The 23,832-nt window shown below is 41.6% G+C and overlaps 1 protein-coding gene across 4 annotated transcripts in view; it reads left to right on the top strand.

The window, feature by feature from the left end:
* ERG (ETS transcription factor ERG) overlaps nt 1–23,832 on the top strand; it is a 239,783-nt gene that overhangs the window by 198,722 nt on the left and 17,229 nt on the right. For 3 of the 4 annotated variants that reach the window (XM_006269410.4, XM_059720743.1, XM_006269411.4), the window contains 4 exons: nt 12,996–13,147; nt 18,714–18,917; nt 19,843–19,923; nt 22,117–22,188. In XM_006269410.4, the coding sequence (XP_006269472.1) occupies nt 12,996–13,147; nt 18,714–18,917; nt 19,843–19,923; nt 22,117–22,188 (509 nt within the window). The remainder of the gene's footprint in view (nt 1–12,995; nt 13,148–18,713; nt 18,918–19,842; nt 19,924–22,116; nt 22,189–23,832) is intronic. The other variant, XM_059720744.1, reaches the window with a different exon arrangement.

Here is a 23,832-nt window from a genome sequence, read left to right as displayed (position 1 = left end):
GACCTTTTTTAGCACTTTAGACCTTTCCCAATAGACATGAGCTTTCAAAGATAACGTCTCTTCAATCACATCAGCCAACTGCCTCAGTACCCTCAGGTGCATTATGTCCATCCTCATGGACTTTTCCATGTCCAGCTTTTCTAAATAGTCCCTAACCTGTTCTTTCATAACTGTTGGCTGCTCACCTCCTCCCCAAACTGCTGCCTGGTGCAGTAGTCTGAGAGCTAACCTTGACTGTGAAGACTGAAGTGAAAAGGGCATTGAGTACTTCAGCCTTTTCCATACAATCTGACTTGTTTAATTTGAAGTGATACAATTGTACAACTGTTACTTGTTGTCATATGTTCATTGTGGAGTTACTGTTTCTTAATCTGTAAGAACAAGGAGAGACAGATCAAGTTTGAATGTTCTTTTCTCCCTTGGAAAAGTAAACAAGGTTTTAAAAAATGGGTGCCTTTCAGGAGTCCAAGAAAGAGAAATCTCTCCCTAAATCCATATACAGAATGTCTCACAAAAATATATATGGGCCTTTCTTATTCTAAATACAAAGATATACAGATCAATAGTGCTGATTCTTTTGAGTAAGAAACATTACTTAGTGTACACCACTATGGGTGCTGAAGAATGTCTGCCAGAGCAGTAAACAACAGAGCACCACATATGTGTGTATACAGGGTTGCAGAGACACTTAACTAGCAACATATCAAAAAGCGCTAAAAAAAAAGCATTAGTTTTGTTTCTAAATTTAGAAATAGGGGCTTAAATTTGATCTGCTGAAAATGTTGGTGTGAAACTCTGCAAAACCTATCATCATCAACAACAACATTCATTTGATGTCCTTATTGTTAATATATATAACAATAGGAGCCAAGTAAGAATGTATTATGTACTGTGCAATCTCAGTGTAGTAGAGAAGCTCTGTCCTAAGAAGTTTCCAGTTACAGCTAGACATTTTTTGCTTTGGTTTGGTTTTTTAGTGAATAGTTTATTCAGCAAGAAAGGCAGTTTCAGTGCTTACCAAGGCTATTGCCATATTCAGGTTGAGTTTGCTGATTATTTACTGCTGAACAAAATAATCTTAGATTAATAGCTGGGTTTCCCCAATGTTCCCTGCTGTTTACCAAATAGGATAATTTCTTGGATACTTACCTGAAAGTGGAGGACCCACATTCAAGACTTTTCTTTGCCTGAAAGAATCCAAACACATCTCTCCCCACAAAGTAAAATGCTCTAACCATCATGCTACAGGTTATTCTGAGGTGATTGTTTTTAGTCTTTTCTGTTGGAAGTGTTCTGCTCTGTAGAAAATACTTAACTATTCATTGTAGCACAAATTGGAACCTGGTTGAGTGTATTTAGCACCAGACTATAGAAGCATTCTTTCTCTGCTAAAGTGCCATGCAAAGTAGAACATCTCCAGTAGAAAGAGTGAAGACAAGCCATACCACAATACCCTATTGCTGAGTTGGTGACTGTCCTTTAAGGTGGGAAGTGTAGGTTCAAATCCTTTCAGGCAGAAGAAGAAATTGAACCTGAGTGTCTCATACCCTAGGTGAATATCCCAAGCAGTGGCCTACTGAGTAAAATCATGGAACCATCAAAAGAAAGGGCTGGAAAGGACTTCAAGATGCCATCTAGGCTAACCCTCATCTCAAGTCAGGTTCATCTAACCTACTCTTAAAAACTCCAAAGACAGGGATTCCACAGCCTCTCTAGGTAATCTAGTCCAATGCCTAATTGCCAGGGATCTGGGTTTTCCATTTTCCACAGAAAAACAGAAAACTGCAGATTTCCTGTTTTTAGCAGAGAAAATACAGATTTTCTTTTTTAGCAGAGAAACCCACACATTTCCCTGCTTTTGCAAAGAGCTCTGCAGGCTAGCAAAGTTCCAGCCTGCAAGAGCTGTTTGCAAAAGGGGCGGAAAACACCCGGGGAGGGGGATGGGCGGGGCCCGACACTTGCACTTACTGGAGGCTGCTTAAGGCTCACTCTTCTTGCTGCAGGTAAGTGAAGCTTGGGGGTTGTGGGGCAAGGCTGGGGAGGGAAGCTGGCTAGGGGATGAGGGAGTGGGGAGGTATGCAGCCGGCCTGGCACTCCATCTTAGAGGGGATTTGCAGCCTTCCCACTCCCGGCCAGAGTGCCTGGCTGGCTGCAAACCTCCCTGCTCCTCAGCCCCCAGCCAGCTTGGGCAATCCCCAGCTGGGCACTCTGGCCAAGAGGTGGGGTTTGCAGCCAGCTGAGCACTCCAGATGGGATCTGGCAGGCTGCATACTTGCCTTGGCCAGAATGCCCGGCTGGCTACAATTCTCCCCACTTCCTCAGCCCCGAGCCAGCTCAGGCACTCTCTGGCCAGGAGGTGGGGTTTGCAGCTGGCCAGGCACCCCGGCTGGGAGCAGGGAGACTGCAAACCCCCACTCCTCTGGCCGGAGTGCCTGGCCAGCTGCAAGCCATGGGTCACAAATGCTGTGCTCCCTGCCCTGCTGCTCTCCCCCAGGCCCTCCAGAGCACAACATGTGCAACTGGCACAGCAGGGCACAGTGGGCCAAGCACGAAAGCTGCCTGCCGCTGCAAGTTCCACGCTGCCCTGGCCACACTTCCTCTGTGTGCATGGGGGCAGTGCACACCCACCTTGCCCCCACCCCCCACACAGATGAGGGCGTGGGTCCCCCCTGCTCCCCGGGAGTGCACCTGCCACTGGGAGCCAGCACCGCCCAAGTCTGCAGCAGGTAGGCAGCAGGGCGGAGCCGGCTCGTGCTCCTGCTGTAGCAGCTGCTACCGTCCACTGGGGGCACGGGGCTTTGGACCTGGGTCCCTGGCCCCATAGCCCTGGCAGCTGGAGGGCCCCTCAAGCCGGGCTGGGGGGCAGGGGCTGTGGATAGGGGGCAAGGGGCACAAGCAGGGCTGGGGTGAGGGACACCAAGAGATCTGGGGGGGTGAGGGGGCATTTAATTTTAACTATGGATTTGGGGATTTTTATCAGAGAATTTGTGACTTTTTATCACAGAAAACCAGGATCCCTACTAATTACCCCCATGGTTAGAAATGTCTTCCTAATATTCCACATAGATCTTCCTTGCTAAAGTTTAAGACTGCTATTCTTGTGACAGCAACCTCCTCATGCCTAAGTCTAGCCCTTTACACCATCTTGCTTTTGTTAAACTTGTCTGAAATGAAGGAAATAATTCACAAGCCCTATTTACAAGATGGATTCAGGGTGGCATAGTGGCTAGAGCATAGACTCATATAATACAACTTCATAGTAGGAAAGGATAAGCAAACAAAAATATTGAAGGGAGAGGGACAAATGAAGGGAAGTGAATGAGGGGAACCAGGCTGCAGAGAAGAGGGAAGGATAGGAGTAAGGTCAGAAGTCTGGTACAGAAGGGAGGGTCAAGCAACCATTCAATCAGCACAGGGTAAAGTCTAAGCAAAGTTATAGGAAGTACTCTGAGTATCTAGAGGTCCCTGCTTCAGCTGCCCCTGTTCCTGCCAGCTGGAGTCTTGGGCTGATTAATGCAACCTTGTGCAGATGTTCAACACAAAATCTCTGCAAAACTTGAATATCACTAACGGCATGTTTTGTGGGTTTAACTGATATAAAGGAGGCATGCCAGCTCATAGTACAGGGTTACATTTTACTTCTAGAGAATGATGGGGCATTGAAAGTTTCAAAACTGCAGCTCTTATTAATGCAATGCACTATTGTATGTTTTATAGCTTGAATATAAGTAGTATGCACTGTATTTAATTAGCAATAGATACTAATGCTTTAAAAAAGGAAAATCTTAGTTAAGATAAAGAAGACTGGTTAATCTCCAACTTGTGCACATCAATTTCACAACACAAATAATGCCAATCGCTAAAATCAGCAGACATTCCACAGAGACTGGAGACTATGGTTTCCATACAAGATGTCACTTCTTTTTATGCCAAGCATGCTGTACTTCACTAACCTTCTATATGATCCCTGCCCACAAAAGAAGGCATATGTGGCTTGGGAAGGGCCCTGACTCCCAACACACTAGTCTTTTATGAAACCACAAACACAACAGGCTTACAAGCTCTTGAAACAAAATACAATTTGAGAAATGTAATCCATTACTATTATAATAGAATTTCTATAAAAATAATAAAAGAAAAACAAGAGAAAATGGGCCCTGAAAGTTATAGGCCAGCTGGGAAGTTATTGTGGCTTTGGCCTGACTACCACTGTATTAGACTTCAGAATTCTCCCAGGCAGCAATCTCATTGTACATTACAGATACACAGAACATCACTTCTTAGCTGGGGCAGGTAATGTCCCCCTCCTCCCCACTATATTTTCCCTTTCCTCACTCCAGCCTCACACATAAGAAATATTGAAGTGTTTGTGCTAATGGAGAAATGACAACGTGCACTCAAACTTAAACCAGCTGTTTCCCTGCACTCTGAACACAAAGAGCAGGGCTGGTAATATTTATAGTTTGACTGGCCTCTAGTAAGCCAGATGCTGACTGCCTTAATTTACTGTGATGGCCTCAAGGCTTGAGGCAGCTGTGGATTGTGAGATAGTTACAGAACAGGGGAAGGGGGGGGAGAAGATTGTTTCAATTAGCAAGAAATCATTGTTTGATTGAAAATGTACAGCTTCTGCATATACTTCCTGATACATAATCATCTTTTGTTTTGTCTGCAGAATATCAGGAACTTGGATCAATGCATGGTGTTCCCTTTATCCTTTTACTGTACGAAATAACAGACTTTTTATTCAAGACCCAGTTATAACAGCACATTTGATCCCTGGTCTTATATGAGCTATCTTTTTGAAACAGGTCATCCACTAGGCTACTATAATAATTAGCATATGAATCCACTGATAAGAATCTTGTCTATAGGGACTGGAAAGTGTCCCCAGCAGGACTGGCAATTCAGAATATGTCCTGAGTTTGGAGAAGGAAAAACAGTTATAAAAAGTTTTGATAAAAGCTGCAAGCCTATTCCACTGAACTCAATAATAAATATCATCAACTTCAGCAGAAGCAGAACTAGGCACATAGGACAGTCTCTTCTCTGGACAACTAGGTGCTCAGATCTGGTCATCTACATGGCATTTTTTGGATGTGTATGTGCCCCAGCGTGACATGATTACAGTGCTGTGTTAGGAAGCAAAGGAAGCCCTAGTTCAACCCTCCCCCAGGCAAGGCAGGTCCGGAACCCAGGAGCTCCAGCTCCCAGATGAGTTGCATTTATCAATAGGGTAAACTCCTGTTACTTTTTTTCCACTCCTGAGTTTAAGGTCTGGTAGTCATGAGTTTTGGACAATTCATTTCTGGGTGTCTTAAGACCACTACATACCCACAGAAGGGGTTTAGGCATCCAGAAAAGAACAGAATGCCACCTCATGGTGTTTGTTAGGAAATATAAACTCACATGTATTGTTAATGTTTCATTCGTAAATCATATTGCAATCAAGTGCAAATAATTTTTAATACTTTTTAAAGAAAGAAATTATATAAAAGTGGGAGTGTATTTTCTTCACAATAGGCCACATGTACTGAATACACTCAGCAAATTTCAGTGGCAATTTGCTTGTATAAAAATTGAATGAGGATTACTTTTTGTGAGCATATAATACCAGTCAGTTTTTACTTCAGTTATGCTTTACCAGAACATATGTAGTATAACCTGAATTCTATCAAACCACTAAGCTGGGCTTCTGATACCAAGACAGAAGACTGTCTTCATAGTCACAGTTCGTATCTCACTTTACGTCAATGTAATCAACCCTCCGGGCTCACTGTAAAGCCTCTATCTGCTTCTCTTCTCTATCTTTTATCCAGAAGTAGGCATTTTGGATTCCCCATTTTCTTCTGGGGGATGCAAATAATATTGGAGGTGAAAAGATGCTTATTTTTTTTTGTATTAATCTGGTAAGGCAAGTCTCAATTAATGTGGACCTTTGTGCCGTAACTAATGTGTTCTTGATTTAGGCACAAAAAAGACTATTAAACAATTTCAGTGAAAATGTGTTGATTAAAAGCTGTAATGAAAAAAATTGGGAAAAAAAACACTAAAATGTCAGCAGTGGAAGGGAACATTTCTAAAAGTCTATTTTTCAATGAAAACCCTTCTTTTGAAAACTGCTGACTATATAAGTAAGTACATGCAGGAGAAGGAGAGTAGACTGAGTATGGCTTGAAACTAAGTATGTTATGACCTTCAGATGACGTAATTTTGGTTAACTATAATTTACATATATTGGCCCTCTTTGTCTGAGGGATACTTCTTTGTATGGCTTTTAAAAAAGAAAAGGTAGGGCAACTTCACAGAACTGTTCCTCCTTTCCTAGCTGTCTGTGGAAGACATTGTGAAATGTTGGGATAAGATAAAGAGAGCGCATAGATCAGAGCTGAATGGGCCGCATTTCAGAATAGAATGGAGGGGGTGGGGGTAAACTGGGCATGAAGCCAGGAAACAGCCCCATTTTCTCATCCCCAGATCATTGGAGATCTCTAATACATCCTGGGGGGATGCAAACTTTTGAGATGACACCATGAAAGCAGGCATGAGAAATCCATGCCCTACTCCCAGCCTGCTTAACCATGTTTTGGAGTGCAGTTTTGCCAGGATATTCTCAGAGTCCTTCTACTCTTATGAGACCTCTCCTTCCACTCCTGCCCATGAGGGAATCACCCTGGCTTTGGCTATTAGATTAACTAAACTAAGCACTCTATGGAGATTTCTGTAATACAGATGTCATTTTCCCCTACTGATAAATGAATGAGTTTTTCATATTACAAGGACTCTACAAAAGGATAATATAAAATATTTTTGCTTAAAAAGTTATTTTTTTATTTTAATTTTTCACTCAGTAAGGTATTTAATGGCATACAGAAATCTTTTCCAAAATAATGCATGACAAAGAATTAAAAAAAAGATTTAATATAATTATTTATGAACTCTGTCCGTCCTACTTCCACTGGCATCAAGGGATGGTAAAACTCCTAGGAGTTTCAATGAAAGCAAGAGCAGGCACTAAATGGACCATCCTATCATCTTGACTTTAAGTGTTCCTAAATAAAGGGAAGACATCCACTTGCAAGAGCAGAAATATTTCAACCACAAACATTTAGCAACATTCAGAATTGAATTAGCTCATTACATGACAAAACACTAATTGCTCTACAAGAGGGCTCTTGGTTAGCAGCAGCCAAATAACTATTGTAGCCCTGAGGAGGTGAGGGGGGGAAGGGTTGTAAACTCCAGGTGTAATGAAGCATATTTACAAAAGGGTAAAAATAACATGCAGCTGTGAAGAAAAACATCTCAGGTTTCAGTTCGAGCCCAGAGTTCAGAACAGATTGCTACAAAGCTGCACCATTTGTACTGGGCACACTTTCTGAAGGCTGCTTTCCACTGCCCTCGGTCCCCTGATGATTCAGAAATAAAACAGACTCACAAAATGTCCTAAAAAACTTTTTCAGACAATCCCTCTCTTGTTGTTCTAAGTCCTAAAAATATCTTTTTCTAGTGGCTGCTTATGTTTTCAGCTTTTATGGAATTTACTTATATTTGCTGAATTAAGAGCCCATTTCAGAAAAGCACCTAAGCACAGGCTTAGCTTTAAGCACGTGACCAGTGACTTTAGTTTCATTGGAACTATATACATGTGAGTAGTTAAGCAATGGTGTATATGCCTTGCTTATTTGGGGCTTCAGTCATTTTTCCAGTAGGTTAAAGGGTCTCTTGATCATCTGCTTCTGGATTTTAATGAAAAATGATGACTTAAATTGTGATTTTTTTTTCTCTCTGCTCTGTTTATATTCAGATCAGAGAACCACCCCAGCAGTGCTGTCACTCTGCCAAAACCCCTTTGCTACTGCTGGATCTTTCACGTAATTTACCGTTCAGTGTTTACAATAGATTCTTAATGCACGGTTGGCTGTGGAAATGGTGCAGCTAAAGCAGACATTGTATTTTACATCTACAACAAGAAATTTCTGTTGCCTTGCGTTCCAAGTTCTTTTTACAGAAATAAAAATCCAGTCACTTTTGTCAGTTAGTTTGGAAGATCTTGATAGTAGTTTTGTTTTGTTTTTTCCCCAATCTGTTCAAAATAATCTCTGTGTTCAAAAAACTCACTGAACTGGCCAAACTGCCCTCATTTGTGTCCGTGTAACCTCACTGACTTCTGTGGAGTGGTACAAATATAACTGAGGGCAGAATTTGGCCTGCATCTCTCAGTATAAATTGGATTAAGTATGTAAACTGAATAATACAGAGATGCCATTTCTGTTTGTTAAGGGTAAACAAGAAACAAAGTGATATTTTACCCTCAAACTTTGCAAAAGCTCATCATTGTGGCAGGTAAATATGTCTGGGGGAAAAAGGTTATTTGTTTTTCTGCTTACCACGATTTAAATAGAAATAGGAGGCAGCCCTTAATTATCTATTTAAAAGTGTGCAGTGGTGGTGCGGGGGAACATTTGCCCTGGTGGAATAAAGCCCATGTGTTCTGACTGAGCAGGTGGAGATTAAATCCACTGTCATACAACCTAAAGCTGTGTGTTGCTGTGGTATAACTCCTACATCCATCTTTGTGACTTATTTTAGGCCTGTTGGTTGGCATAATTGTTGCTGCTCGTTAACGCCAAATAGACTGAACTCAGAAGGTTATGCAGTTATTTTGTAGCTGAAAACTATTGGAATCTAGTATTTCTAAGACAATCATGGGTAGCTTCTGTCTGTATTCACAGAGCTGAGAACAGCCTCTGGCATGACACCAGTGAAATGTTTTTTGTCTCTTAATTATCATGATATGGAAAAATGAATCCAATATTTGCAAAGTATTCATAATTTCAGATGACTTGAACTGAAGCTGCCAGTGTATAACACCTCAAAAATCAGATGCCATGATCAGATCTATACAAATGCTATTTAATATAAAATAAAAATGGAGGCACAAAAATAATGGATACCTTAAATAACTTGGACCTTAACTTTTTTGTACCTCACTTCTCCAAGTATAAATGTTGGAGGATATCGTGTTGTTAATTCTCTGAAAACTGTAATGAAAATCACATACACATATTACTGAAAATGGAGATATTAAATTATTATAAGTACATATACAGATAACAGATGATATAATGGTTTTACTGTGCAGTTTAGACACTGGATAAAATACCTGCCATAAAATCCCATTAGCAATATTTGGAATTGCCTGATTTATATTTTATGGTGTAACTTCTTGTGCAGACCTAGCCAAAAATCTGTGAACTGATTGGCACAAAAATGGCAAAAAACAAAATCCTTTTCTCAGGAAGTTTTTTTCTTGTTGATTGCATGCTGTCATCACATTGCAGCAGCACAGCAATGGCAAAGCAGTAAATTCATAGGTATAAAGTTATTTCAGCATGAAACACTTTTTTTTCATTCTCTCAGAAACAGTAAATTAGAAACTATGTAAGTAGGAAGTCGGCAAGGTATTTTAAAGAATGACTAATGTTGCCTTCAATAGGACTATTAATGTGCTTGCATTTAGGCATGTGCTTCATTAACTTGCTGAACTGAAACCTGAAGTCTGGACCTTTTATTTGGAAGTTTGTTGAATATTTGAACACCAAATGTATCAGGGTTTTGAAAATGAATCTTTAAAATAGAAGCAAACTTGAATTAGTTCTGTACTTTAAGGAAATATTTAGGAACTGTCTCTTTATATTCCTTTTGCATACAGTGCATGGACTGTAGGACAAAGTGTGTGTACCTTTCCCTTTTTGTCCTCAGACAAATGCAAAGCAGTTCTGTGAAAGCATCTGTATTCAGGACATCTACAGATTTCCCCTTTGATACGCCTATGCTTTGCTTGTACTAGAAGGCTAAATCATCTGAACTGGGCAGCTTGCAAGACTCATGTTGAAACACTTGAGTTAGAGACAGAGGAGCAGTTCCCCGTTATAACTCATGGCACCTTGCAGGAAGCACAATGAGTTACAACAATCCCCTGGATCCAACAGACATTCACTGCTGAGTCCCTGGAGTTGGGAGATCAAACTGCTGTTTACAGCAGCTGCAAGCCTGCAGCTGCTTTCCCCTAGCAACACCACGCCCCATAGATGGAGGGAGAAAATATTATTTGGGGGGCTGAGTGCATGCATCAGCATGAGAACAACAACTTCTATTGTGCTCTGTGCCTTGCAACACATGCACAGTTAGCCTTTTCTTCCTCAGCTGCATGGATCTGAGTGCGCATGGGATGCTGGCCTGGCTGCATGCCAAGCAGTGCAGTGGTGATGCTGCTGTCACCAGCCACCACAAAATTAATTTGGGGGGGGGCTAAGCCTCCCCCAAACCCCAGCTTTCCACTGCCTATGCTGCTCGACCCTCCCAGGCAGGGCAGTATTTTCAGAATAGAATGGAGGACAGGAAGCAGAGGGAGCTCCTTCTGAGAGTTATGCAGCTGACACTGGAGGGTGGGCAGGTGGACTGGAGCCCACCCCTGCCTATCACCTAGCCATAGGGCTCTGCAAGCTGGGGCACACTTGTGGCCTAACCAGTCCCTCCACAGCCTGACACTGCTTCCTGGAACCCAGGGCTGATCCCCCCCGGACTCCCTCCCAGCTGGGGGCTGCTCCACCCTGGTTCAAACTACTTCAGTCCTAGGTGCAGCATCTGCACATGTGTCCTGGATTGTGTCAGCTTGAGTACCTACATATGCCATTAAGGTGTTGTGATAAACTCTGGCACAAACTGCACCAGAGTTTATCATGCTGCCTTGATGGCATGTCTAGATGCATTCAGTAGTATGAGTTATTGGAAGAAGGTATTGAAGGAAACTAATACCTGAAAAAGCAGTCAGTTACTTAACCAAAGTGGTATACATCTGAGCGCTACTAAAAATATACGGTCTCTCTCAAACAATATTTATTATACCAGAAGATTGCCGTATAGCAAATGTTGAGGCTGTATGGTCTCAGGAAAATTCAGAAAATTGCAGACGAGTAACCAAGTACAAGTATGTGTGTACTTGATTAATTAGTTGAATGATTTAGTAAAAACTGAATAATAAATCATGTACAAGAGCATAATATAATATCTACCCCACACAATTTCTGTAAAATAAATCTTCCCTCACTATCCTATTATGCTTCTTTGAACAAATCAGTAAAGCAGTAGATTAAGAGGAACCAATTGATATAATTAATTTAGACTTCTGAAAGGTATTTGGCAAGACATATGTCTTGCCACAAGCTGTTACTATAAAAATTAAGTAGTCCAGATAAGGGGCATAATATTTTCATGGATCAAGCCCTGGTTTCAGACAGTAAACTAGGATTAAGAAATGGAAATCTTTCTTCATGGAAAAAAGGTTAAACCAAATTTGGTGATGGCACAAAATTATTTAGATTAGTCAAATGTAAAGATGAATGTGAGGGACACCAGAACCTAACCATCATGGAAGAATGACCAATATGATTACAAATGAAAATGAAAGTTGACAAATGTAAAACACTGCATAGTGAAGAGAAAAAAAATGAATTATTCAGATCCTTTGCTGGATTAACCCTTTTAATTCAGAAGAATGAACCTTGGTATAGAGATCCTTGGTATAGGACTGAGGTGTTTTGGAGCATCTTCATCTGAACCCTCATGTAATGAGGGTTCAGGTTCAGATTTTTGTGGGATTGGGCCCTTTTAAAGCACTCTGCAGCCATGTACTTGTGTTTGGTTTTGGCTGTAGGGCACTTTCAGGGGCCAGATTGGGCAAGAACTGTCACTTCTGTCTGTGCCTTTGGTCTATATGTAAAAACCGCATAGGCCTGCCCTGAACCATGCTTTCCTGTTTCAGTACATAGAAGATCCACTCAGTTGTGCTGACTTTAATGGATTGGGTTTGGGAGAAGCCAAGACTGAGGTGCAAAATCCTTTTATGGGATAAAGTGTTCAAGTAAAAGAAAATGTCTTGAGAGTAATATTTTTGTAGATAGAATGTCTGTCTAATCTAATGTGACTTTTTGCCTGCTGTATACAACCAGAGAATAGATCTGCATATTAAATAGCAGAATTACATGAATGTTTATGATCTCAATTCTGTATAAGAAGAAAAAAATTGCCCTTCTGTTTCAAGGGTTATATTCTTTTCCTTTTGATTTGTGAAGCAATTCTTGGCTGTATGATGAAACATAATGTAGATCTTAAACTAAGGGTTAAATATGCCTATGTCTGGCAGGAAGCAAATCGTGATGCTATTAAAAGGCCATTAGGGAACCCCTCTATGGAATGTTAAACTCTAAAGGCTCTATTCAGAAACCAAAGCCAAAATTAAAGAGATGTCTGGTTGCAAATCCTCTGCAGACTTTCAGTGCTTAACTATAGGACCATGGAGATTCTACTAGTCAGGAGCTGAAAGTTTTTTACCCCCATCATGCTTGTGATATTTTGAATCGCAGCTTTGCCAAAAGTGCCCCTCATATGAGCCATATATAGAAGAATGTCTACACTGCAGTATATGATGGGCAAATAAGCATCAGCTTAGTGTAACAATAACCACATTGGAGGGAGAAAGTACTCCAAAACTAAACAGCTTGTGATAGTTTTTTTCTTACATCTCCTGCTTTCTGTGCACCAGGGTTGTTTTTAAATGTTCTCTAGTCTATAACATATTTACAGAAAGCAGCCGCATAGCTGCTTGTGGCCATCAAGCCTAGAACAATCACCAGCAAAGTCCAATTCTAGCCTGACCCTCAAAAATAAATTTCTGGCAACTGTAAGTTTGAACATGTCGGGCCAGAGCCTCGCCTGACGTAAAGCAGTGTACTGAAATCAATCACGTTTTCAGAGCAGAGGTAATTAAAGGTCCCAAATCAGTTTTGATGCTAGTTGCCACAGTTTCCAAAAACTGGCCTGTCCTTACAATAAAATCTTTCTCTCTAGCTTGTATAACATTAGTGTTGCTATTATTGAAAATAGTAATATGGGTAGTATAATCATTTAAGCATTTTTTGTCATTTCTGTAGGAATTCTCCTGATGACTGCAGTGTGGCAAAAGGAGGAAAGATGGTTGGCAGCTCTGACACTGTTGGGATGAATTATGGAAGCTACATGGAAGAAAAACATGTTCCACCACCAAACATGACAACCAATGAACGAAGAGTTATTGTTCCAGCAGGTTAGAAAGTTTAAACAAGAAATTCCCCTTTCAAGTAATAAAGTCTGTTACCACTAGGAAAAAAATTGTTGACCTGATGAGATTTAAAACATTAGCCATCTTCTATACTAAACTAGATATGGAACATGTTAAAGACTAAATTTAAGTAGAGTGATTAGAAAGAAAAAAAATGAACTCCCAGGGTTGTTATTAAGAACGACTTGAGAACATAAGAAAGCCTCCTCATGTGCCAATGCTGACTGCTTTTTGGGCAGCACTGGGCAAGCTGCAGGATTCAGCTGCTTCCTCCCTGACTTATCAGTGGCTTACAGAGCAATTTGTCACCATCTAGATTGAAGGGATTGACCAGGTCTTTGCATGATTCCTCACTGACCCTAATGCAAAACACGAGAAGAAGAAATATTCCACCCAGTGCTAGATTAAGATTTATTGGGACCCTGAGCAAACAGAAAATTGGAGGCCCCCCGCACCCCATTATAAACATGAGTATATTAAGGGGAGGCATGGGGGTATCCTGAATGGCTGAGGGGGAGGGAGGGGCCCTGAAGCCACGATTGGGCTGGGGAGTCACCGATGTCATGGTGCTTGGTGGCCTGGGAGTAGTTGTGGAGCACATAGTTCTCCATCTGCAGTTCTGTGGAGCCACAGGCATCAGCACTGTAGCAGGTCAGCCTGCGCCTGACCCCATTCTCAGAGATGCTGGACTTGCTGGGCACAAACAGCTATCACTGGGGGCCGCTGGCTCCCCACCCAGCCCTGCCCCAAACTGGCTTGGAAAGCCGTGCCCGCCCGCAGAGCCTTGCTGGTGCTGCAGACAGTGCACAGCCATGAGCATCCAGCATGTGATGAGGAGGCTGTTCCCACAGGACTGCCGCCCTGGCTGCAGGGCCACCAGGTAAGGGCATGTGCTGGGCAGCACCACCAGGCCCCCGATCATGCAGTTGTACTGCAACTGGCTCTTCCTGTAGCGCTGCCTGCAGTCTGGGACAGGGCCCTTGCTGGCCCCCACATGCATCGACTCCACCTTGGCCTCAGCCTGGTGTCTGGTGTCTTCCAGTGCCACCAGTGCCTGCAGGAAGGCAAATGGTCATAGCTCAGCCCTGTCACACACAGTTAGCCTTCCCTATGAATTTTTTCCACGGGGGTCCTGATTGACAGAGGCCCCCCTGGGCCCATGCCTTAATCTGTCCCTGGTAATCCCACGCCATGCAAATACAAGACACCACCTGGCCCTAAACATAACAGAAAGGGTGGCTTTTTGAAATCAAACAACAGGGATGATCATGCCTTGACCAGGGGAAGGGGTTGGGGATGGGATGACCTCCTGAGGTCCCTTCAAACCCTAGTTTTCCATGATTCTATGAATTTATAAAACCCATTTGTGGAGATTATTCTCAGTGCTTGAAATGTGTAATAAATGTTCATAAGCAACCTAATAATTTGCTGCAATAGAATGGCATGGCTGATAAACTTTGTATATGGTAGCAAATTTTATTGTGGGATTCAGAAGACTAATTGAACAAGTATTCACTGTTGTGTGGACTGTCTTCTTTGGGCACCTCAGGTGCAAGAAAAAAGCCTAAATAATCATAATGGAAACTCAAAAAATATACATGCTACTGGGTATATGGATATACAAATATACAATCAAACATAACACCTAGTATATTGGATTATTATTTTCCATACTGCAGAAATTACTTTGTATGAAACATTGCTGCTGCTTCCATATTGCTTAATGTTTTTACAGTTATTCGGTTGCTAAGGTCTGCAAGAGTACTAGCTGTGGCTAATTTTGCAAGCTGCAATGATTTCAGTTATTTGTTAAGCTACACACATATGCACACAAATATATTGCATTATCCTCCACATGTATTTAGGTAGTGCTTTTCTGAACTTCAGCAAAGTGAGACATTGAATGATTAAGTATGCTGAAAAACTGAAAACAGACAGTGTTTGACATGATAGCATTGGATAACTTTGGAAAGTGAATATTTCTTTCAATGATCATTGCTACCTTTTCCAGGCTTTTAGTAACCACCGAATTGTGAAGATCATAAAACTCACTTTCCTTTTATCCCTTCCTTTGCAATGTATTTTTAGATGAATTTGAATGTGATGCAAGGAGAAAGATGATCATAAGCACAACCAGTTATTTTGTGAACAAAAGAAGAAATATTTTGGGTGAAACTCAGCTGTTGTACATCCAGGCGTTTTCAGTTCTCCACCACTAGTGCAATGTACCAGCTGATGTGGCAAAGATTTGGAAAGTCCAAAAGAAGTTCATAATTTACAGCTAAGCTAACATTTTGAATAGAGCTTAGAGTTCACATTCAAATTCATCACCATAAATATGAAGCCTTTGGAAAGTTTGTACATATAATAAAAGTATGGGCAAACCTCTTAAGCTTTTGTTTACTCACTTTTGTATGAATCAAATTGCACTGATAGCCATCTTAGATAACCCCTGTTAGGGCTGACAACCAGTTATCCTCTCTTCCTCAAGGACTCTAGTTCCCTCCTGGAAGTCACACTACCAGTGCACATTTCCTTCCTCAGCAACTAGCACTCTGTCCATGAGGTCCATTAGGGTTCTTCAGACCAACATTTACTAGATTATGGGCCACTACACAAGTCATGCTGTTCTGAGGCTTTTGTTTTTGATGTGGTATCATCATACATGATGGATCTCAAAAACTCCAGAGGACTAAGGGTTCAGACCTTCAAAAGCTTAAAAATACCTATAAGAGCATATGTAAAAAAAATCCTAGACTATATGGAAGTTGAAGAGAACAGCAGCAAATAAGCTGACTTAGCTGATCAATGCCACATGCCTCTGAAAATGGCTATGGGGGAAACAAATGTAGTTCAACTTGACTAAGGGAAGAAAAGTAATTTTGGAGGCTAATGCACTAGATGGGAACTCCAAACACGAAAGTTCCTAACTCTTCCACAAGATTCTTGTCTGAACCTGAACTAGTCTCTTAATGCTTCAGTGCTCATCTTCAGTGTATGTTGTCTCGTTCTCTCTATATACACCTCAGGGAATTATGTTAAGAAAAGTTAAAAATTATGTGCAGAAAAAATCAAAATGATGAGCAGGAAAACTCAAAATTATGCAAAATTAATTACATTTTCTTTTTTACCAAATTAAAATATAACACTATTTGAACCTTCTTTAGAAATATATGCAGGTACTTTGTGTGGTTGGGGGTGCATGTGAAGTAGGTATGTGAGGGGGATTTGTGAAGCTGTGGCTGTGTGGGGGGTTTGTATGTGGGTATGGGAGGAGTGGGGTTTGTGAAGGGGTTGTGAAGGGGTATGGGATGTGTGGGGGGATTTGAATGGATGTGGGATTTGTGGAGGGCTGTGAGTATGGAAATATGTGGGGTTTGTGGGTAGGTATGAGGTTTTTACATGGGTTATGAAGGAGTGTGGGGGGGTTGTGGGGATGTGTGTAGGTGGGTGTAGGCCCCCCCCCACCACGTATCCCCCGATGGTGCACAGCCCTCGTCACCAGCAGCTCAGCAGCAGCAGGCCCGATGGCACATGACTCCGTACCTCCTTTGCAGCTTCCTTCCTGGCCCAATGGCATGCAGCTCCCGGTCATGCACCATTGGGTCAGGCTGGGTCTCCACATGTGGGGGCTTCCAGCACTCTAGTGGGAAGCCACACAATGAGGCACAGAGTCATGTTGCACTGAACTGGGTGGGCTTCTGCTTGCCTCTACATGTGGCTTCCCACTGAAGTGCTGGAAGCCCCACTTGGAGGCATGGAGCCGGCTGGCCCAGCCTGATGGCACACAGCCCCAACCCCCTCACAAACCCCATGCACACCCACCCCTCCTGCAGGCACGAGCTCCCTTCCCCACTTACCCAGCTGTTTAATCACATGGCTTTGTGCCTTCACATCATGGGGCTCCCACCTGGAGTGCCAGAAGCCCTGAGGAGGTGGAGGCAGAGAGCCCATCATAGTTAAATTATGCAAAATTATGCAATTATGTGTGGTCATGGCTTTTATGTGCAAACTTGCATAATTCCCAAGTATGTATCTATCATCTTCTGTCTCTTTAAAATGTAGGCACACCTGTCTCTTACTATGAATATCCTGTTGCATTAATTGCATGTGGCTTAAACTCCAGAGCTGTTTGAGCCAGAATACACCGCTCCCAGGCACAGCATCTACACATGTGCCTGGAATAGCAGCACTTTGAGCCGGGGTGGAACAGGCCCAGGCTGGCAGCAGGCTTTGAGGGTCAGCCCTAGACTCTGGGTGGTGGCAGAGGGGCTGGCTAGGGCCCGAAAGTGCCAAATGTACAGACCATGTAGCAGGCAGGAGTCTGACCCTCTGCTTCCTTGGCTGATCAGGTGCAATTTACACTCGGGTCAACCTTTACATGTGTGTTACACCACAGTTAATAACTCCAAACTAATATAATACTATCCCTGACCGTACTGTCTTATGGCAGAGTTAATTTACTGTGCCCTAATACCAGTGCACATGTAGAGAGTGCCACTTTACTGCGGAGTTAATTAGTCTACTCCGCAGTAAAGTGCATGTATAGATGTACCCAGTGTGTGGTTTAAAAGGGATATTGGTATTGCTTGGGGCCTCTCAAACTACTGTAATATACAGTAATAATGGAAAGTCAGTAGTCTTTTGGGATGGATGAGGAGGTAACTTAAGGAAGTAAATGGAGGTATACTTGGGAATGGAGATTTATTTAAACCTCAAAGTGTGGACTGGATTCAGGAATGCATCAATAGTTGAACAGATCATATTTTTTTCTCACAACCAGTTTTGCCACAACTTGATGTAGATCACAAAAACTACTGTAAGGCAGGAGCAGTGTAGCAGTATACATTAGTACAAAATAATATTTTAGAGTAGAAAGTAAAGAATGCTCTATCCACTAAAAGCTATGCTAATTTAGTGAATAACAGGCCAAACCATGATGTTTTACTCAGAGTTTTTCTCTGCTCTCCTTTTCTCCTAATGGACCAAATTCATTTCTGGTATGTCTCTGCTGAAGTCAATATAACAGGGATTAAAATGATCCAGTTTGATTATAGTTGGTGCATCTACACAAGATGTTTACTGCGGAGCTGCCTAATTAGATTCACAGTAAATGTCTCAACATCTTCATGTGCAGCCCTATTAGGCCACAGTAAACTAATAAACTCTGCCCTTGTGGGCAACGCATGTGTAGATGCTGACAGAGCTAGCTGAGATGCAAGGGTGGTTCAGCGTTGGGACTGCCTGCCAGCTAGCCACACCCTTATGCTCCAGACAGTCCCTCTATAGCACGTTGAGCTGAGTCAGAGCAGCCCCAGGCTGGCAGGCTGACCCCAAAGACCTGCTGCCACCCAGAGCTGTTCTGACCCAGCTCAATGTGCTATGCTTCCAGGCACAAGTGTAAACGATATGTACATGTAAATGATATACATTGATAAACAGAATTTATTTCTTTGAATTGCACGTGTAGATGCACCCAGTGTATAGTAATTTGCTATTGGTCCACCACATCAGATAAAAATCGATAACAGTATGTTTGTAAAACCATCAGATCCTACATTGTGGAGCACAGACCACGTGCGTCAGTGGTTGGAATGGGCTGTGAAGGAATATGGTCTTCCAGACGTTGACATCTTGTTGTTCCAGAACATCGATGGGAAGGAGCTATGCAAAATGACCAAAGATGACTTCCAGAGACTCACCCCCAGCTATAATGCAGATATCCTCCTCTCACATCTACACTACCTCAGAGAGAGTAAGAAAATTTTCTGACTTTGTGGTAACGGTTGGAACAAACCTCTCAGCCTTTTCAGTAGTAATGCCTTTGAATTTGAAATGCCAAAGGTCTCTACCTCAAGTGTCACTGCTTGTGACAATGTTCTGTAAGGCTTGGTCCAAACCCTGTTGAGGTTAATGGAAAGATTCCATTGACTGCAGTGGGCTTTTGGTCAGACTTGCTGTGATTACTTATAGAAATGAGATTAGAAATGTCTCAAAATGTCCGAGACAAAGATCAATTTGAACCCCAGCATATTCATCTGCATAGTATAGGAAGAAAATAAAGTGGGATTTGATGATAATGTTTTTTCTGGTCACATGCTCTTTTCTTTCTATTGTACATATAAGGACACTAAATGAGAGTGAAAGCATTGATTTATAAAGGAAAATTCCAGGCATGATTCTTTGAACATGTAGGCATCTGTTCTACTTTCTATAGGTGCATGTAACTCCATTGAGCCTAGTAGGAGATATGTATCTCCATGAAGAAGAGCCCCCTCAAATGGAGCCAAAGGATGTGTAGCCCATGGCTAATATTCTAAGGGCAACCAATTTAAATGTTTAAGGCCTCACATGAGAATATTTTGCAAATCTGTAACATTAAAAACACAAAATAGGCAAGTATGGTTTTAAAACCCCCCAAAAAAACAAGCATTGCAACACCAGTGTGGTGCAGTCTTCTCCACACTCACACTGACAATCAGTCATACATATGTATGAATAATATCAATTAAATGAATACCCTTGTTTAAGTTTAACATTCACATCTGCCCTGCCAACAACAGAACTAAACCATTTGGTAGTAGACACTTATAAAAATAGTCCTATCAGGGGAAATGGTTTTAAAAGATAATTCTCAGGTTTTTTTTCATTTTGGTGTTGCTTTTTGTTTTGTTTTGTAGCTCCTCTTCCACATTTGACTTCAGATGATGTTGATAAGGCCTTACAAAACTCTCCACGGTTAATGCATGCTAGAAACACAGGTAATGCTGGCACTGCTCCCATTCCTATAGGTCATCTTCTAAAAGCACAGGATTCCTGTTTATGAGTTGCATGCTAAAAACAGAAATGGGAAATTAGCAAGGAGCACTGCACTAGCCCAAGAGCAGACTTGTGAAGATCATCTTATAGTACTGGTAATTAAGTGTGTGTGGGGGGGTTTCTCCCATGCAGTATACTGCATCATATATTTAAATAGTATTTTATTATAAAAGCAATTAGCCATGAATAAGCAGGAATTTTATTTTTCCCCATTATAGAAAAATGGGAAATAGTACTGGCTCTTTTGAAAATGGAATATTTCCATTTTAAGCTTTTAATTAAAACCATGCCAACAAAGAATGGAATCTTCTGAATTTTAAAAGGGTTTTATAGTTTGCAGAATGTGAAAGCTGTGTGTCTTTTTTAAAGAAAGAACCCTATTTATCATGGTAATCCATTACCCACTCTAACACTATGCCTGGGTATTTTTTAATAGAACAAAAATTACATTTTATGAAGATGCCTTTCTAATAATGTTTTACAGACTTGCTCCCTGAGTATTATGCTCTGCTGAAGCCCCACTAAATGCAGAATCTTTTATCTGTGCACTGCTGTATAGATACATGCATCTTAATATCATCATATATATTGTTTATATGGGCTATTCCCAAAGTCTCAATAAAGTTTTATGATGATTACCATTCAGATTTTTTTAAATGTACAAAAATATTAATACTAACCCTTCTATTAAACACTCCAGGCAAGTATGGAGGGTAGGTAGAACTATGAGAAACACTTCTAAAATGTGTATTGTTTTCTGCAAAAATTATCTGATTCAAAGTATTTATAAAAATCGATGTAAATTCTGTGTTGTTCTAGCATTTGTGCAGTAGAGAATTACTGTTTGCTTAAATAAACATCCTGGGTATTGCATCATCATGCCTGAGGGTATTAGGTACCTACAGTGACCAGAAATAACAATTTTCCAGAAATGGAAATGCGCTACTAACAAAAAAAACCACAAAACGCATTTTTTTTCTGTTTCATAATTTATCTAGTTTTTCACTCAGGTCATTAGAAATGAGTGTCCCTAAAGAATTAGCCAGTAATTGCTCAAAGATTAGATGTTTTTTGCCTAAAGTTAAATGATTAATATCTGATGTATACTCTCTCTGTGCACTGTATCCCTGATCCAAAATACACTAAAGGAATGCGAGTCCATTGGATTGAGTGGGTTTTGGAATAAACCTTTAAATCTAGTTTTTTAAATGTAGCCTTTTCCATCTCTAACATTCACGATAGCCATTTTCTAATGACCTTTTGTGCACAGTTATCTAATGATTCCCTATTTTACCAGACACATGCAATATGATTGCAAGTGTTGAGTTCATTTGGCCAAAACCAAATAATCTGCATTTACTCATATATTGCTGGGATTATTGATATACTAGTCTTACTTAAGCAATGCTTATGGCAACATGATTATTCAGTTGTATAAGAATAAGGAACATTATCCTGTGTGGGTCAAAATCTGAGGTGGGATTTTCATTGTGGCCTGAGAGTAGTCTAGTGTCCAATCTCTATTAATATCAATGGCAATCAGGTGCATAACACAATTAGGCCTCCTTCAAATTCCTAGCCATGGTAATTATAAGTTAGTTAACAAAGTGAAAGTGATTTAAATGCCTGAAATAGTCAGAAATCAAGTTTTTGTATCAAACTGTTTTTCACGGTACATAGAGAATTAATTATCTGAGATCCTGACCCAAAGCCAATTTGAATAAACACAAAGACTCACTGGCTTCACTAGGCTTTGGTTCATGCCATCAATTGTCCGCTGAAAATATATGCACGTTGCTAATGATGACCAGGCAGCACAACTTTGTATTTCACAACAAGGATGAAACCATTTGAAATGTGACATGAGCTTTTCTAAATTTGAAAAATTTAGATTTTATTTTCTTCCTTCTTGCACTGTCCTTTCACTGATGCATCACCACAAGCTTGAACAGGTTTACCCTGGTGTAAGGGAGATCAGTAACAAATTCTATACACCACACTCCTGAGGAACAGGATATTTATTAATGCAATTAATTCAACTAAATGTACTGTAGCTGACTGGTGCATCAGAGGCACAAATAAGCATAAGACTGGGATTACCAATTCTAAAGTGGTTTGTCTCCTCTTGTTTACAGGAGGTGCAACTTTTATTTTCCCTAATACTTCAGTTTACCCTGAAGCAACACAAAGAATAACAACCAGGCCAGGTATGAATGATGACATTTTTTTATGTGCTGTGATCTTGCTCAGTTACTCTCGTGTAAACTGTATCCCTATTTCTCCGTCCTGTGTGTATATAGGAGTTTGCTATGTAGGGGAGAAAGCAGCTTCATAAGCCTATGTTACTCATTATGCCTAGGGACAGACAGGCAAAAAGCCTGAGCCTGAATGATTCAATCTTTGCAGGTTAGTCTAACCTGCAGAGAGTGAACTGGTTTGCAAGTGGATAGATGTTTGGCACATGCCTGCAGTGGCTCAAGCCAGAAGCTGGAGGGCGCTAGAGCACACCTGCCAGCCACTGGCAATGAGGAGGGAAGAGAGATGCCCTTCAAGGTTCTCACGTCTCCCTGCTGGAGTGGAGGGGGCATGGCCAGGCACCAGCGGGGGCTAGCAAGGGGGAGAAGGGGGACAGCTACTGCTAGACTGAGGAGTGGGGAAAATGTCCTTTCTCTGAAGCAAACATGTATTGAACACAGCAATTTCCCTGATGTATGCTTGAGGCTGCAACTACCAAAAATCTTTGCCTAAGCTAAAATACAGCCCAGTAAAACACAGCATACACAACTTAGTCTAACTTAAAGTATAAACCAGGAAGAGAAAAGAAAGCCTTGCATGAATCTTCCGTAATCCTGAGGGCAGAGTATCTCCTTGCAGCTGAAAGGAATCAGAGCTTGCAGTAGAGGTTATAGCTTTTATTAGACTAACTAGATTTTTGCAAAAAAAAATCTTTTTTTTCATTAATCTGCCTATGGGACAAGGTGCCCTGGCAGTGCAAGTAGTGCAGGGGTTTATTCCCCCCTCCCTTTCTTGTCTAACCAGTAGGGACTTCAACCAGGGTGTGCTGGGCAGGGCAAAGCAGCCTCTGCCAGTGACCCTCTTCTCCATCCCCCCTCTTTCCTGGACCCACTGTGAAATTAAATTAACCCCTTGGCTGCTGGCAAGTCATGGAGTCCATGGCCAAAGGGGGCAGGGCAGAGGGAGGAATTAATTCCCTCCTTGCCTGGCTACAGGCAAATCACAGAGGTGCAGGCAGGCTAGCAAACCTCAGGTGCGGTATAAGGTGATAGAGGAGGGAACTAAACCTCCTTTCTGCCCCTTTGCCTCAGAGGCCATAGCAGGCAAACTCTAGCCATGCCCCACCCCTGCTCCTGCTAGAGAACAGAGGGATTGCAGTGGAGCAGAGTCCCACCCAGCCCAGAGAGCATGCTGGGATACTGGGGGACTCTGATTTAACTGAAAATAGCAAGGGGTCTGGGACAGACATTGCATAAACTGGTTTGACCCAAATCAGTTAAATCTGATACTACATTCAACCAGGTTTATCTCAAACCAGTTTCAACCATTTTCAGACTGGTTTATGAGCGCTGAACATTTGTTCTGTTGCAGGTTTAAACCAGGTTCTGATCACTTAAACTGGTTTATGTATAATGTCTGTCCTAGCCTATGTGTTGTTTTTGAGGCAGTGCAGTGTAATGGTTAGAGCTCTGCACTGGCACTAAAGATAACCATTAAATCAATTACTTCCCTGTCATTGCAGTGTAGGACATTGACAGTGCCCTCATCTCCCTTGCTTTTACCTACAGTATGCTCCGTGGCCTGGGAGGCACTTTCCTGTCTTGTGTTCTACACAA

The sequence above is a fragment of the Alligator mississippiensis genome, chromosome 1 (assembly GCF_030867095.1).
Source record: "Alligator mississippiensis isolate rAllMis1 chromosome 1, rAllMis1, whole genome shotgun sequence".
NCBI classification, from domain to species: Eukaryota; Metazoa; Chordata; order Crocodylia; family Alligatoridae; genus Alligator; species Alligator mississippiensis.
The sequence above is the reverse complement of the archived record's forward strand: the minus strand, read 5'-3'. Positions and strand labels throughout refer to the sequence as shown.